The sequence below is a fragment of the Stomoxys calcitrans genome, chromosome 2 (assembly GCF_963082655.1).
Source record: "Stomoxys calcitrans chromosome 2, idStoCalc2.1, whole genome shotgun sequence".
Classification (NCBI taxonomy): Eukaryota; Metazoa; Arthropoda; class Insecta; order Diptera; family Muscidae; genus Stomoxys; species Stomoxys calcitrans.
Window position 1 is genome coordinate 15,154,430 of NC_081553.1, and position 17,120 is coordinate 15,171,549.

The 17,120-nt window shown below is 34.3% G+C and overlaps 1 protein-coding gene across 1 annotated transcript; it reads right to left on the bottom strand.

The window, feature by feature from the left end:
• Positions 1-9,911: 9,911 nt before the first annotated feature.
• LOC131995229 (uncharacterized) lies at positions 9,912-13,002 on the bottom strand. Its single transcript, XM_059363537.1, has 2 exons — positions 12,123-13,002; positions 9,912-10,003 (listed from the first exon to the last, which is right to left on the bottom strand). Exons 1-2 carry the CDS (start codon positions 12,740-12,742, stop codon positions 9,982-9,984), a joined length of 642 nt encoding a protein of 213 aa, XP_059219520.1. The 5' UTR covers positions 12,743-13,002; the 3' UTR covers positions 9,912-9,981.
• Positions 13,003-17,120: the final 4,118 nt, after the last annotated feature.

The window sequence follows — 17,120 nt, forward strand, 5'->3', positions numbered from 1 at the left end:
GATGTCGGGAGTACAAAGACTACTCTCTCTTTCAAATTTCAGCGAAATTTATGGGCATTAGACCCTTTATCGGAAAATGAGTCTATATAGCAGCTATATCCAAATATGGTCCGATTTGGGCCGTTCAAGAAAAAGACGTATCTGTGTCAAATTTGACTTTGTAGGGTCGGAAATTGATATTTCGATGTGTTGCAAACGGAATGACTGAATTAATATATCCCCTATCCTACGGTGGTGGGTATAAAAAAACAAAGAGCGCGTGAAGTTCGGCCTGGCCAAACTCTTTTATTCCTTCCTCCACGGATAGAATTTCTCAAGTCCTTTGAACAAAATGTAGTAGGCAAATCAGGTGATTACAATTAGGTTATGTATCCAGTTATAAACCGATTAAAGTCATACTGGTTTTTTTTCACTTTCACTTTTTTGTCAAATGGGATGGATGGTTTTTGGAGGTTGAAAGCCATAGCAAAGCACCATGTCTAAAGTTTCAAACAAATCAGATTATGAAACCGTCGCCATGGAGCCAAAGAAGTCATATACGGATATCGGATTATGTGGGAGATATTTCAGGTTAAATGAAAGAAGGACCAACTGGTAGTTGATCCTGTAATAAAAAAAACAGTGTGAAAAATTTCAGGTTACTAATACAAATACAAATTTTGCCCATGAATATTCCACTAAGGAACAGGGGACCTTTCGTTTGAGACTCACATTGCGCTGATCAGTCTACATCCAAGCTCCATAAATACGTATAGCTCTCGTGTAAACCTTGTTTGACTAGAAGCCTAAATTTTGTTAACTATTTGCATTCGAATATTTTATAATTTGCCTTGTATTCTTTTCTACCAATCGTTGTCCTTATCATTCCATTTAACAGAATGTTAAGTGCATACCAAAGCTTTCGTTTTCGCTTGTATTTAACATCTTTGCACACAACCTTTTATTATTGGCAAAAGCATTTAGTTTAGTTTTGCACCGTCAGTCAATGTAAGTGAAGCATTAAGCGCCTTACAGTATAAAGCTTTTTTGTTAACATAGCTTGTCAGCAACAGTTATGACTGTTAAAAGCAATTTGAACTTATCAAAGTTCATTTTAAATAAATTGTTAATATACATGTCATTTACTCGTCGGGGAACATGAGCAGAGATAAAACTTAAAGAAAAAATTTAGCAAAAATCTAATAATATTTGGACCATTCTTGGTTTGGTTGTTATAAATGAAAGCAAATCTGCAAATTTGCCCATGAACATTCCATTAAGGAATAGGGTCAAAGTTCTCACGTATCAATGAGCGATACAAATTTAAGCTCAATGATGATGAAAGCAGACCAGAGTGAAAAAACTGAATAAGATTTACACTATCCAGCTACTCAAGAAGTGAGAATATCTGCTTATATGGAAACTGTACCAGAATATAAACCGATGTGAATCATACTTGGTACGGGTATTAGGGGTCATAGCGGTATTTAAAATTCAAAATTTAAAAGAACAAATAAAAACGACGTTAAGTTCGGCCAGGCCGAACTTTGGATACCCACCACCTCGAGTATATATGCAAATCATCTTTTGTCAAAATCCAGTGAAAAATGCATACCTTATGCAGCTATATCGAAATATGTTCCGATTTGGACCAAATACTAGTTATTGTTCAACTGTGTATAACAAAAAAATGGTATTTTTAGTAGCTATATCTAAAAATAAACTGATCTGAACCATTCATATACGATACATATGTCAAGAAGCCTAACATAACTCACTGTGTCAAATTTCACTTAAATCAGATTATAAATGAGCCTTTTATGGGGCCAGACTTTAAATCAAGATATGGGTCTATATGACAGCTATATCCAATTGTCCACCGATTTGAGCCAAGTTGAAGAAAAATGTAGAAGGGCCCAAAACAACTCACTGTCTCAAATTTCGAAGACATCGGACGATAAATGCGCCTCTTATCCCAAAATCATAAATCAAGCGACCGGTCTATATGTGGCAGCTATAACTAAATCTGGCTCGATCTGGACCAAATTGAAGAATAATGTTGAAGGATCCAAGAAAACTCACTGTCCCAAATATCGGACACTTTGAACAATAAATGCGCCTTTTATAGGCACAAAACCTCGAATCAATAGATCGGTCTATATGGCAGCTATATGCAAATCTTAATCTATCTAGGCCAAATTGAAGATATATGTCGAGGGGCTTAGCATACCCCACTGTCCCAAATTTCGGCGACATCGGACAATAAATGCGCCTTTTCTAGTCCCAAAATCTTAAATCGAGAGATCGGTCTATATGGCAACTACATCCAAATCTGGACCGATCTATGCCTTTTATGGGCCCTAAACCTTGAATCGAGAGATCGGTCTATATGGCAGCTATAACCAAATCTGAACCGATCTGGACCAAATTGAAGAAGAATGATGAAGGACCTAACACAACTCACTGTTCCAAATTTCAGCAAAATCGGACAATAAATGTGACTTTTATCGGCCTAAGACCCTAAATCGTCGGATCGGTCTATATGGGGGGTATATCCAGATATAGTCCGATGTAGCACATTTTCTCACTTAACCTGCTTATGGACAAAAAAAAAAAGAATCTATGCAACGTTTCAATTCAATTTCTGTATTTTTAAGGACTGTAGCGTGATTTCAACAGACAGACGAACAGACTGACGGACAGACGGACTGACATGGCGAAATTGTCGTAGATTTTTTCGCTGATCAAGAATATATATACTTTATAGGGTTGGAAGTTGATATTTCGATTTGTTTCCTTCGGTTAAATGCAAATTTTGCCCATGAACATTCCATTAAGGAACAAGGGCAAACTTCTCACATATCAATGAGTACAGTCCGATTCAAGTTTAAGCTCAATGATAAGGGGCCTCCTTTTTATAGCCGAGTCCGAACGGCGTGCCGCAGTGCGACACCTCTTTGGAGAGAAGTTTTACATGGCCATAGTACCTCACAAATGTTGCCAGCATTAGGAGGGGAAAACCACCGCTGAAAATTTGTTTTGATGGTCTCGCCAGGATTCGAACCCAGGCGTTCAGCGTCATAGGCGGACATGCTAACCTCTTCGCTACGGAGGCCTCCTTCGGTGGTGGGTAAAAAAATTGGGTTGGGGAGCTTAATATATATTTACCTACATCAAAAAGAAAGAAATGAGCTATTGTATAAATTTGGAGTGGTGCAGAAGATAGATCGACTAAGGATGTCAAAAAGTATTACCAGTTCAAACGACCACTTTTTATATCCAACACCACTATTGTGTTTCAGCATGTTACAACTTAATGAATTTGCTTATAACACCCAGAAGGAAGAGACCTAGAGCCATTGATAAGCATACCGCCTCAGAATCATTTCCTCAATCGATTTAGCTTCTTCCGCCCGTCTGTCTGTCCGTATTAATTTGTGTACAAAGTACAGTTCGCAATTTGTATGTGATCTTCTTCAAATTTGGCACGGCATCTGTTTTTGCCTATATACAAAGCCTATTGAAATTGGAAAGTATCAGATCAGATTTGGATGTAGCTCCCATATATATGTTTCCATAGGAATTGGTCCAGACACACCAACACTTCCAAAGCCTTTGCAAGAGCATGATTCAACCGATTTTCCCTAAACTTTGCACTACGCTTTAGTCTATGACTATCACAAAACGTGCGGATTTTCATCGAAATCGGTTCAGATTTGGTTATAGGCCTTATATATATCGTCCGATTTGAACTAATATTACAATAACGTGGTCATTTGTTAACCGTTTCACTGAGTTCCCTTGTGACTTTCATTATTTCATATAAATCGGTTCTTATTCGCATATAGCCCCCATATATATGTATTAACCGACTTTCACTTTTAGAGTCTTTGTCAGAGTATTTCTGAACAGATTTTCTCCATATTTTGCTCAATGCCTTTTTCTATTATTCTCACTACGTATGTCGATTTTACTGCAGTAGACAGGTCAAACTCGTCCCAGTTTGCATCCGTTATAGGTGGCGGTAAAATGCCCCTTGTGACGTGGCTTTAACCAGACATTCGGAGTATATGCAAGTCCTAGGCACGCTGTGAAAATAGTGGCCAGATGGGGCGCCACATAGTCGGCCTCCTTTTGTAGTTACGTCGAAGCTTGAAGCATTACTTTCGACTACAGGTGCTAAGGCACCCAGACGTATAGGAAGGGCGGACAATATGCTACGGTCCGATATCTGTTGGATATTTGGAGTACATTTTGAGCCTATTCCTGAAAGACTTGAACATTTTTACGTAATAAGTAGTTCCTATTCCGAGATACGGAAATTTGTCTCTGCTCAACGGGTACATATGTTTATTTGTTTACCATAATGTGTGTGAAAAAAAAATCAATTCAGTCTGTACAATCAATCTGTACTCTCGGAAGATACATCCGATTTCAATACGAAATTACTTCCGAAATGTTTCAGAATTTTTACGAAGTTTCGGAAGGAACATCAGATTTCATTACGGAATTACTTCCGAAATTGTTCAGAATTCTTTACGAAGTTTCGGAAGGTACGTTCGATTTTTATACGAAATAACTTCCGAAATCGTTCAGAATTCTTTACGAAGTTTCCGAAGAAACATCCGATCTCTGTACGAAATTACTTCCGAAATGTTTCAGAATTTTTTACGAAGTTTCGGAAGGAACATCCAATTTCATTACGAAATTACTTCCGAAATTGTTCAGAATTCTTTACGAAGTTTCGGAAGGAACGTCCGATTTCATTACGAAATTACTTCCGAAATCTTTCAGAGTTTTTTAAGAAGTTTCGGAAGGAACATCCGATTTCAATACGAAATTACTTCCGAAATCGTTCAGAATTCTTTACGAAGTTTCGGAAGGTGCTTTCGAAGTAGGATAAGTTGGACTGTTTAAATTCACATTAATTATGCATGGAGAGTTAATTACTTCTTAATTACTTCTTTATTACTTCTTAATTACTTCTTTAATGGGGTCAAATCATGTTGTTATAAAACTGTCATTGATATGGAAATTATGTAGCCCTTTTTTGTTAGGGGATCCTCATTGTACATTGATATCTATGCTATGTCACCCTTTCTTGTTGTGGGATCCTCATTATGTTGTTATAAAACTGTCATTGATATGGAAATTATGTAGCCGTTTTTTGTTAGGGGATCCTCATTGTACATTGATATCTATGCTATGTCACCCTTTCTTGTTGTGGGATCCTCATTATGTTGTTATAAAACTGTCATTGATATGGAAATTATGTAGCCCTTTTTTGTTAGGGGATCCCCATTGTACATTGATCTCTATGCTATGTCACCCTTTCTTGTTGTGGGATCCTCATTATGTTGTTATAAAACTGTCATTGATATGGAAATTATGTAGCCCTTTTTTGTTAGGGGATCCTCATTGTACATTGATATCTATGCTATGTCACCCTTTCTTGTTGTGGGATCCTCATTATGTTGTTATAAAACTGTCATTGATATGGAAATTATGTAGCCCTTTTTTGTTAGGGGATCCTCATTATGTTGTTATAAAACTGTCATTGATATGGAAATTATGTAGCCCTTTTTGTTAGGGGATCCTCATTGTACATTGATCTCTATGTATGCTAGGGAGGGTTCGGCCTAGCCCTTTTTGTTGTGGGATCCTCATCATGTTGTTATAAAACTGTCATTGATATGGAAACTATGTAGCTCTTTTTTGTAAGGGGAATGGGGGATTCGAACTTGCGCAAGCTGATTTTTCGATTAGGAATTTGGGATCCTACATTTTTAGTTCTGGGTGTTATTTTTAATTAGGGATGGTGTTGATTTAACTGATAAGTGGGATTGAAACTATTTGGTTAGTCAATTATGGAGTTATAAAAATTCATTGAGTGTGACCCTCACTATATGTTATGAAGGCTGTGGGTCTTGCTCATTTGGGATTGGGATATTAGAGATTGATGGCGGTAACTGATAAGTGGGATTGATTCTTTTTGGGTCGTAAATCATGGTGTTATAAAAATGTCATTGATATGGAAGCTATGTAACCCTTTGTTTATTGTGGGATTCATCGTCATTATATATTGGTTTTCATTGTGCTTCTATAAAAGTGTGAGAAGAAAGCCACATCTTGAATAGTATTGAAAGTGCAAACTTAGCGTCATGGCTGATAATTTAGAATTGATAAGTAAATTTAATAACAAAAATCTAAAACCAATTTTAAATGTGAAGGATATGGTACTGCATCATGAATACGTTATTGATGGTTGTTATCGGACCACAACCAAATACGGAGATGCGGTAGTGCTGAGCATGGAGGGACATACGTTATATTTGCCTAAACGTTTTAACTCTTTGGATGATATAACCATACGATGCATCAACGAAGGATCCTTTTCTATTTCCAAACAGCCTTTATTAGATGATGAGGATAAATCCCTGAGCAGATTGGAACTGAAGCAGCAAATAACTGCCAGCGCCTTTTACAGTCCATATTTAAATGTTTAAAATAACTTTTATAAATATCGAGAATAATTTTAAGAAAAGTAAATAAAAATAATAAATTAAAACAACATAGTCTTTTTATTTGTTTATTTAACATTTTATTTCATCATATATTATTTCATCAAAAGAATTGATTGCATTACTTTCAATAAATACAAACATTTTATATAAATTATTAACAGCACACTTAAACTTTTGATCCTTATGAATTGGGCAATTAGTGAAATAATTTCTCATTTTTCTGAAACTTGTTTTATATTCTATGTTTACAATATTTGTACTTAGATATTTTTCTAAAAATTCCTTTTTAATTTGTCCAATCACCAAAACGTAATTGTAACTGTTCAATGGAGATAAAATATCCCCAACGCAGTTGTAATTTATGCTGCCATCAGACCAGTCCAAGCCGTGTACATACTTCTTACAGTATGCGTTTTTTCTTCTTCCCTCCTTCAGTAGTTCTCTGCTGTCGAAAGGAGACCTAAACAAACAATAGTTTGGTACTATTGAAAACCCACTCATATAGGCAAATTCTTTAATATATATACTATTATCATTTCCATGACAATATTGAAAATCAACCAGTACAATATTGGGTAGATTAAAATTTGACATTTCGGTGGAAGGTTTGAAAAAGACTAAATCTCAAGAATCTCAACATGCCCTTATATTGGAAAAATTATTGGGAGAAGGCGTTAGTATATTTTAAAACGTCACTAAGAATGGATCTGGAAAGTAAAAAGGAAAACTCACATTTCCAAACTCGTGAAGTTGTTTTCGAGATGGAATATTTCGTCGACCTGAATTTGAAAGTAACTTGCGGCTTTTCTATCATGCTTTTCGAACCTATAATATGGTTACAAAAAAGGAAAAACTATATTGGACTGACACGGGAATTGTGGCTACATCTAATTACGTACAGAGCCTACATTCAAGCTTGTTTGGATCAATATGATTTTTTCCTTGACTCATTTAAATTGTTGGATGACCAAAGAAATGAACACATTCAATTGGATTTTGTGAATAAAAATGGCAGATCATATCTTGTTTTAATTCAAGGCAAAAACAAAATAAAATTGGATAGCGAGGCCTGGAGGTCTATATGCCGGAATGGCATATTTCTAACATCTTTCATTTGCTGGAACAATATATTGAGGAAACAAATTGCTCATTTCTACTACAATTACTACATACCAACATGCGCAGCACTAAAAAAGACAAATGTTCTGGTTTCTGAAATACCTGGGTTCAATGAGCCGGACATTGAAATTGATTTGTTACGTCTGTGTTATGAGTTTAGTAAAAAAATGCCTCATATTATAAAACAAGATATTAAAATTTACAAACTAATACAAAGAATGGAAAATAAATAATATATGCATTATATTTAAATAAAAAATAAATAAAAAAATAAAAAAAAAACCAAGATGTCTTTTCATTTTAATATTTTTTGGGATTTTATTGTTTATATTGGAGTAAAAATTTTAAACATAAGTGACCACAATTAAAAGAATCAAAATTTTGTTTTCTATTATAATTGTATTTTATATCGCTACCTAAATATTTTATTATTTCTATTGGTGGTTGAAGATTTCCAAAACTATCAAAGTATTCCACTTGGTCTCCATTTTTATAATAAGCAACCCAATGAGTTCCAGATCCTTTATATGAATCAAGGTTTACTATTCCACATTCGTTATGGAGAACATTTTTTGGAAGTTTATCTCTCATAAAAACTCCTCTAAAATTTGAAATATGTTTTCGTGCAAATAATTTTATATCCAAATCAGTTAGAGGTCGATTGGGTAGCTGCTTCAAAAGTTTTTTGAAATGTTACTCTTATTACATATGATTCCCATTCCATTTTTAAATGGTTTAAGGTATAATCCCTTTCCCATTGCTATGGACTCCATACTTTTGTTGTGTCTGATGTTTTCTTCCAGTTGCTTTTTAGCATTATTCGCTGAGCTAACTAACTTGGCTATTGAAGATACACCTGAAGTTAGTCCACCTAAAGCGCCGAGTGCTGTTATAATTGGTACTAATTTTATTATTATTTTTATTATTATTTATTAATAGATTGAATTCAAATTACAATTCAAGAATAGTATTTCATAAAGTTCTTAAATACAATCTATGTTAGGCTTAGCAAAAATGCTGTTAGCCGTAATACAATGCTTATCACTAAATTGTTGTTTGTTTCTATATGTTTCTTGCTTTTTCTTTTTTCATTTTGGTTATTAAAAACTGAATTCATTAATAATTAATTTTCTATACTTAGTACAATTTTCTATGTATTTATATAGTGATGAGTTATTCGTGCCATTTAATATATTTAATACTTCGGACTCATTAAGGGAATATTTTCCGAAATAACTTTTTCTAAATTCTCTGTATAGTGGGCAGGCGCCAATAAAGTGAAGTGTATTTTCATCTTGATCTGTATTACACATAGAACAAGTGCCATGGGTGTTACTTCTGAATGATCTCGAGTTAAGGTCGAGTAAACCACCTCTAGCTTTAATGATTAAGCTAGTAGCTCGTGAAGATAAGTCAGCAGTATGAAATGGAATTATATTATACTCAAGCACAGAATAAAGATCGTGGAACTGTGAATTTCTTGCATCTGATTCAAATTCACGTTGTTCTTGAATTCTCAGTAATTCTACTATTTTGTCTGAATACATGCATATCGGATTTGTAGCATTAGCAGGAATATATTGTAGGGTTTGGCAAATATTTGACCATTCTTTTGCCCATAATGCATTCAATTCTATGATTTTCTCCGCCAGCAAGCGGGGCAAGCGGTGAGAGCTAAGTCGCAATATTCTATTAATGTAGTTAAAATGGATTCTAAGAGTGTTACAAAACATAGAAGAAAATCCAGTTTCTAGATACAACATGTAATTTGGTGTATTATTAGGCAAATAAAGCATTTTCTTAGTAAAAAAGCGAAAGAGCTTCTCTACATCATCAAACCTTGTGTAACCCCAAACCTGTGCAGCGTAAAACATTATAGATCTGGAACATGCATCGAATATCTTCATCTTATTAGTTTTAGCAATACTAGGGTGACTTATATACTTCGACCATGTGCTATTTATGGCCAGTTTGGAATCCGCAAGCTTCTTCTGTAAGTGTTTTCTAAATGACAAATTGTAAGTTATTTCAACGCCCAGGTATGTGTAACTATTAACAATTTCAATATTCTGATTTCCAAAGCACCACCTTAAATTCGAAGAGATTCTAGAACCTCTACGAAAAACAAGAATTTTCGATTTAGAAAGGTTTACTTTCAAGCTCCACAACAAACAGTACCTCTCAAGTTCATAAATCATCTCTTGTAAGCCCAATGGAGAGTCAGATAATAGCACAATGTCATCGGCGTATAATAAGACTTTGACCGTAGTGTCCGCTACTCTTACACCACCAGGCAATATATAGGGAAGGTCATTCACGTATAACGAAAAGAGTACAGGACTGAGAATACAGCCCTGTTTCACACCAGATTCAACAGGAAAGTATTCAGAGAACGTACTTCCATCCCATACTCTACTTTCTGTGCCATCATACAGCATTCTTAATATAGTTACAAGTTTCGTAGATAGACCCTGACTAGATAGTTTATAAAAAAGGCTGTTTCTGGGAATCAAATCAAATGCAGAAGAGAAATCGACAAAAAACGCATATGTAATTTTGCCTTGTAGCTGGTTCAAAGAAACAATATTCACGAGGTTAAATATATTATCTATAGTAGAATACTCTCTTCTAAATCCAGCCTGAAATTCATTTAAAACATCGTGTCTCGTCAGCCAAAATGTTATACGGTTTAGCAGAACAGAGTTAAAAATTTTTCCGATAGTATCCAGAAGTGACAAACCTCTATAATTTGACGCCAAGTTTATATCACCTTTCTTAAATAGAGGTATCAATATTGACTTCTTGAAGGAAGTAGGAACATTTTCATGGAGGAATATCTTATTAAATACTACAAGTATTTCTTGCAGAAAACGGCGAGGAGCAAATTTATAAAATTCGTAAGGTATACCATCGTTCCCGGGGGCCTTATTCGATTTAAGTCCTTTTAAAACGGAGAGTAGCTCACAAAATTCAAAAGGGGAGTCTAAAAGTGGGTCTACATGAAACGGTATACACCAGCTGATAATTTTGGAATTATCTTCGTTAACTAGTAAAGAGTTAAAGTGTGCTAAGAAATCATCTGCGTCTAGATTTCCTCTACCCTTAACATTACGTTTATTCAGAGAATTTGCCAGATTCCACCAATCCTTGCTGCAGGAAACAGTATCTAGTTCTCTGAGTTTGCCATTGAAATATTGCAGTTTCTTCTCGTTACACATTCTATGAAACTTAGATCTGGATGAATAATAACGCCTTCTGTTGATAACAGTGTGTGACTTTCTGTATATCTTTAAATTTTTATGCATATTGGATCTTAAACGAAAGCACGTCCAATCGAACCACTTCTGCTTAGGCTCAAAAAATGTTCTATTGGTCTTCTTTACCTGAGCCCGCCTAATTTTATTTTTAATGTTCTCAACCAAATCCTCTGACGATAAAAAGACGCAATCATTTACTGGCTCTGCAAGTAAACTTAAGTTGTGATTGTATTGAGATCTATGCCTTTCATCCCAGTGTAGCTTCTGTATAGGCTGTTGAGTAGTTTCTGTCGAACTTTTCGGAATCTTAATATCTAAGCATAAGGGCATGTGATCAGAAAAGGGTTCAGTGGCCACCTTGAACTTGTCAATATATGACAGAAAACTCGCCGAACTTATACAGTAATCTATGACAGAACTACCCATTGCACCACAAAAAGTAAACTCCCCATCTATATCCTCTAAAGTTCTGCCATTTATGATAATACCGCCTATGTCATCAACAATACGTAGGAGATTCCTTCCCTGGGTATTAACGTTTCTGTCTTTGGAGCGTCTAGAATAGCTAATGTGGGGACAATCTTTAACAATGTTGTAATCTAGAACCTGTTCTTCGCCTATTCTTGCATTCATATCACCCATTATACAAAAATTCGTTGGGTTAAGGTCTTCCAAAAAAGAACCAAACCTTTCTACATCCACCTTCCAACGCGTACAGTTCAAATACGTAGGTATAAAATAAAATATATTTCCATCTAGACTAGCTGACAGCATTGTGTACTGAGAATCAGAGACGATAAAATTTAATTTGTATTTCTTTTTAATTTCTTTTTTGAAGCCGAAAAGACATCCACCACTGGCACGCCCAAATCTATTCACTTTAGTTGCGTCCTGCCACTGCAAATAGTAGTTTTGTAAATAAGACGAGAGATACGTTTGTTTATTGGGTAATACATGTGTTTCAAAGAGAAAGAAAATATCAAAATTATTAAGGTAGGTTATAAAATTTCCATAATTTAAAGAACTTTCGAGATTTGAAACATTATATGATAACAAATGGCACGAATCAAATTGCTATTGCGATGATGGGGGAACATTAAGGGTAACATTTTCAGCATTGTTGCAATAAACCTCAATGGGACTACCGTTATCAACAAGAATGTTGCTCAGAAATTTGGCATCACTTAAAGTTGGAGCTAGTATTTTTCCGTCGGCCCAGCAATATCTTTTATCATTCAAGAAGAGACAGAACTCTCCTAACCTAACTTTAACGTCTTTTTTATGCTGGGATACGATTTTGCCAACTTGACGCAGGTTGTATCTGGTAGACTGTTCGACAGCAGTATAATCCTTTTGTATATATATAAATTGGCCATGCAATTTTTCTTTCGTATTTAAAATATTTTGCACTTGGGAATTGGTGTCCAGTGTAAATACGAACGATTTTCCTGAAGATAACATTCTAGCGTACGATATGTTAACTACGATGTTTAATTTGTTGTTGCAGATGTCGAGGAATTCTTTTTTTGCCGCAAATGTAGTTCTACTTCTAAGTCCACTCACCACAATATTTGTAGTACGAGATTTTCTGTCTAAGGTTTCTAAGCGATTTGTTAGTTTCTTGATATCTTCTCTCAATTTACAATTTTCCTGTTTAAGTTCTTCCACTTCATATTTGATTGCAGTAAGGTCCTCTTTTTTGGCCACATCTTTCAACTTATCATCCAACACATCGCCCAGCTTACTCCACGAAAAAACATCTTGTTGGTTATTTATGTTCATTTTTTGATATGGTGAATACTTTTTTGGGGTACTGTGACTGTTTTCTGGTGATATCGATAATAGCGTTCTCTTATTATTCATTTGCTAATACGTAACACCCTGTGTTTTACGTTGAACGATTATATCGGACAGCTGTTTGATCGTTATCGACAATGTGGTTTGATAGAAGAGCGCAGCTGTTGTTTACTTATAGCTATTCGTTGTATTAGTATTACCAGCGCCTTCCAGTGATATTACAAAGTTTAATAAAATAATTTATTTTTTAAATGTGGTTTTTAACGACAACGGGAGTCGAATGTATGCTGCAAACTCCACTGCGGCAACCTCCAACGCAGCTCTATGGCTTAGAGTTATTTCCAATAATGGATGATACGCCTGACACGAAAAATTGGCAGAAAACTTGGGAACCAACAAGTAACACACCCGACCGTATGTAAGCACAACACAACTAATGGCAAAAACCCACCAATTTTGGGTACTCTTATAACTCTTGGGATAATTACATCTCCTTTATTCTTTTTAAGCATTTTATGAATAGCTTTCCTTGCTATTTTAATGGCGGAGCTAATGTCTTGGGGTTTTTCTTTCCTTAAAATTGTTGTCGTTTTCTTTATTGCGTTCGAAAAAGTTTTTTGTCCTGCCGCTTTCTTATATTTTTTCTTCTCCATACCCATACCAAATTTGACTTTAGCCTTCATCGCGTTGGTGACCAAATACGAGTTAATTTTTTCTCCTAAAGTACTATCGTTTGCTTTAAACCGTTCCCATGCCCTTTCAGCTAGCTCTCGATCAGCTTTATTTCGTTCTTCTATATCACTGGTTTTCGAATACGCTATATCATGAGTTTTACATGCGGCGTCAAGACCATTTATGCCTTTGTCTCCTCGTTTCAAACGTTTCTCGAGCTTAGTACCAGGTCCGCAGAATTGATATCCGGGTAAATGAAGTTCGAAAGGTAGGGAATTAATAAATCTGTTTAATAGTCCTCTTCCTTGAATGGATCTTTTGCGACTAACTTTATTTTGATTGAATATGAGCATTTTATACTTGTCGGGTTTTTTTTCTACAATAAATAAATTGGTTTAGCAAAAAATTTAGTTAGTTAACAAAATGCGATTAGTTAAGCAAGATACAAAAATTGATGTGCGAAATTTAGACTTCGTTCATAATCATCCAAAAACTATAAAGCACAGCTGTCTACTACCGAATTCCATAAGGGCTTTAATAGTGGGACCATCGAATTGTGGAAAGACTAACGTTATGGTTAGTTTAATTGAAAGCCCTAACGGATTAAAATTTGAGAATATTTATTTATACTCAAAATCTTTATATCAACCCAAGTACGAGTATCTAAGACAACTTATAACACCTATAAAGGGAATGGGATATTTTACATTTAATAATAATGAGAAGGTTATTTCATCAGACATGGCGAAACCTAACTCAATTATGATATTTGATGATGTTGCGTGTGAAAAGCAGAATAACATGAGAGACTATTTTACTATGGGGCGACATAAAAATATTGATTCATTTTATTTATGTCAAACATATACGCATATACCTAAACATTTGGTTCGTGACAATGCAAATTTTATAATTATGTTCAAGCAGGATGGAATGAATATGAAACACATTTATAATGATCATGTGAGAGGCGATATGACGTTCCAAGAATTTGAGAGGATTTGTCAGGAATGTTGGCAAGATAAATTTGGATTTTTAATAATAAATAAGGATAATGAAATCACATGTGGCCGATATAGAAAAGGGTTTGATACATACATTTACATTTAGTAATAAATATATTTCCGATTGATGAAGACGTAAGCTTGTAAAATTAACTCCAAAACCACAAATATATCTAGACAGAGAGCAAAGCTATACAAAAAAAAAAAAAAATTATGATGAATACCAATCTTTTAAAGGAATTGGTTAAAACTAGAAAAATTTTAAAAAGAAAATTTCAAAGCATAAAATTGGGTGAAGAGGAGACTTTGCAGGATTTGCGTCGCACATTCGATCCAGTCACACAACCAATTAATAAAATATTGAAACTATCTAAAGACAAAATTAAACAATCAAATGCAAAGGCTGAAAATACCGATTATAATGAAGAAAATAAGAAGATAAAAACTAAACTTGATAATGGAAAGGAAGATATTGATGATGCCATAGAGGACGGTAATGATGGCGAAGACGAAGAGGAATTCTTTTCCCAGTCGGAAGACGAAGATGGTGTGGACTTATCAAAATTACATAGAGATAAAAAACTAGACACAGTTTTTGGACCACATAAAGATTCGAATGGAGTTTGGAAATTTGGAGATTCCATAATAGATATTAACGAAGATAAAATCATTGTTGGAAATCATTCATGGGCGTATACGCCGGGCTTATTTCAGTTGCTTTTTTATAAAAAGCCACACAACTATGATGCATTGGAATTGGATATATATAAAAAAATATTAATAGATACAAACGCACATAAGAGGAATTATAATCCGAACGAGCGGATTAAAGGGAATAAGGGTTATAAATATAAAAACATTATTCAAAAGCTGTTTGACACTACTTACATAGGTAAAGGATTAATGACTACAATTTCAGAAAAATCCAACTATATATACTGGGACGATCCCAATGAGCTAGTAGATCGTCTTAAGCTCCTAATAGCATCAAAACAAGCTGGTCATACGAATCAAAACAATGAAATTATTTCTATTATTGAAGAACTCAAGGAAGCGGATATAATATATTGACAATAGTAAACCTCAATTAATCATAAAATGAGTGTCGATAAGTTCGGTCATTTTTCAAATTCAACACATTATAAAAAAAATGTTTCAAAAATATTTGGAATTTTTATTGACAGGCATAATAACATCGATATCCAATATAAAAAGATTAAAAATTTGGATCCTCCGGCGGAGGATACAGACGCAGTCAACAAAGCTTATCTTCAAAAACAAATCTTCCACTCTAGAGACATTTTAAAAAGAGATTTAAATATTGAAGTTAACAACATTCGACAGGAAATAATACAAATGAAGATAAGTCTGAGTCAGTTATTTGAATTAATTTCTACTATGCCTGAAAACCCTACCATTATCTACAATAATCACAACTAAGCTATGGAAAAAAGAGACGTTGTTAACGAAATTCACACCCAAGCTCGTAAAAACTTTCCACGTCGCAGAGTTATTATGAGGGGTATTGATGACCTCTGGCAAGCTGATTTAGTCGAAATGGGAAACTATTCCACAATAAACAAAGGTTATAAATATCTATTGACTGTAATAGACACATTTTCCAAATATGCTTGGGCAGAAGCAACTAAATCGAAAAAGGCTTGTGATGTTTCAAAAGCGTTTCAAAAAATTCTTAGTATGGGGAGGATACCAAAAAATTTACAAACAGATGATGGAAAAGAATTTTTTAATTCAGACTTTAAAAAACTTATGGAAAAGTATTCAATTAATCACTACTCAACCTATAGCGTAATTAAGGCGTCGATTGTGGAACGTTTTAATCGAACATTAAAATCGCAAATGTTTCGAGAATTTTCTTTTAATGGCACGTACCATTGGATCGATTTGTATAAAGCTTTAATAGATAAATATAATCGACAAAAACATAGAACAATAAAAATGGCTCCAGTCGAAGTAAATTCCAAAAATGAACGAAATCTATTAAAAACCGTATATAGTCACTTGAAAATACATAAAATCTCCCAATATCATTTGGGAGACTACGTCCGCATAAGTAAATATAAGAGCATATTTGAAAAAGGATATACTCCAAATTTTAGTACAGAGATTTTTCGTATAAGACGTATACAAAACACAAACCCCACCACATATCTACTTGAAGACTACCAGGGAAATCCCATAAAAGGAGCTTTTTATAAGGAAGAGATTTTACTCACAAAACACCCTGATGTATATCTCGTTGAGAAGATTTTAAAAACAAAGGGAGAAATGGCTTATGTTAAATGGTTAGGATTTTCTAATGAACATAACTCTTGGATAAATAAAAATGAAATATTATAATTTTTTTTTTTTTTTTTTTTTGTTTTGAATGAACAAATAAATAAAAACTAATGAAACTAAAAACGTGTTTCCATTCATCAATTACTCATCATCATGTCAATTACGTTAGCATTAACCGGGAGATCTCCAATTTTGACTGCTTCGTATTTTCCTCCCATTCAATTAAATGACGATTACGAATGTGCTTTAGTTGACTTTCATTCATATAATACAATTCCTAACATTGATTATGATAATAATTTGTTTCATATTGGTAATAGTGTTATTGAAATTCCAGTTGGATCGTACGAACTCGAAGATATTGTAGACTTTATAAAAAGCGCTTATAGAAAGGAGAACGCGCTTAATACTCTCGATATAGAAGCAAATAACAATACACTTCAAATCGAAATTTTTTCTTCGGAACA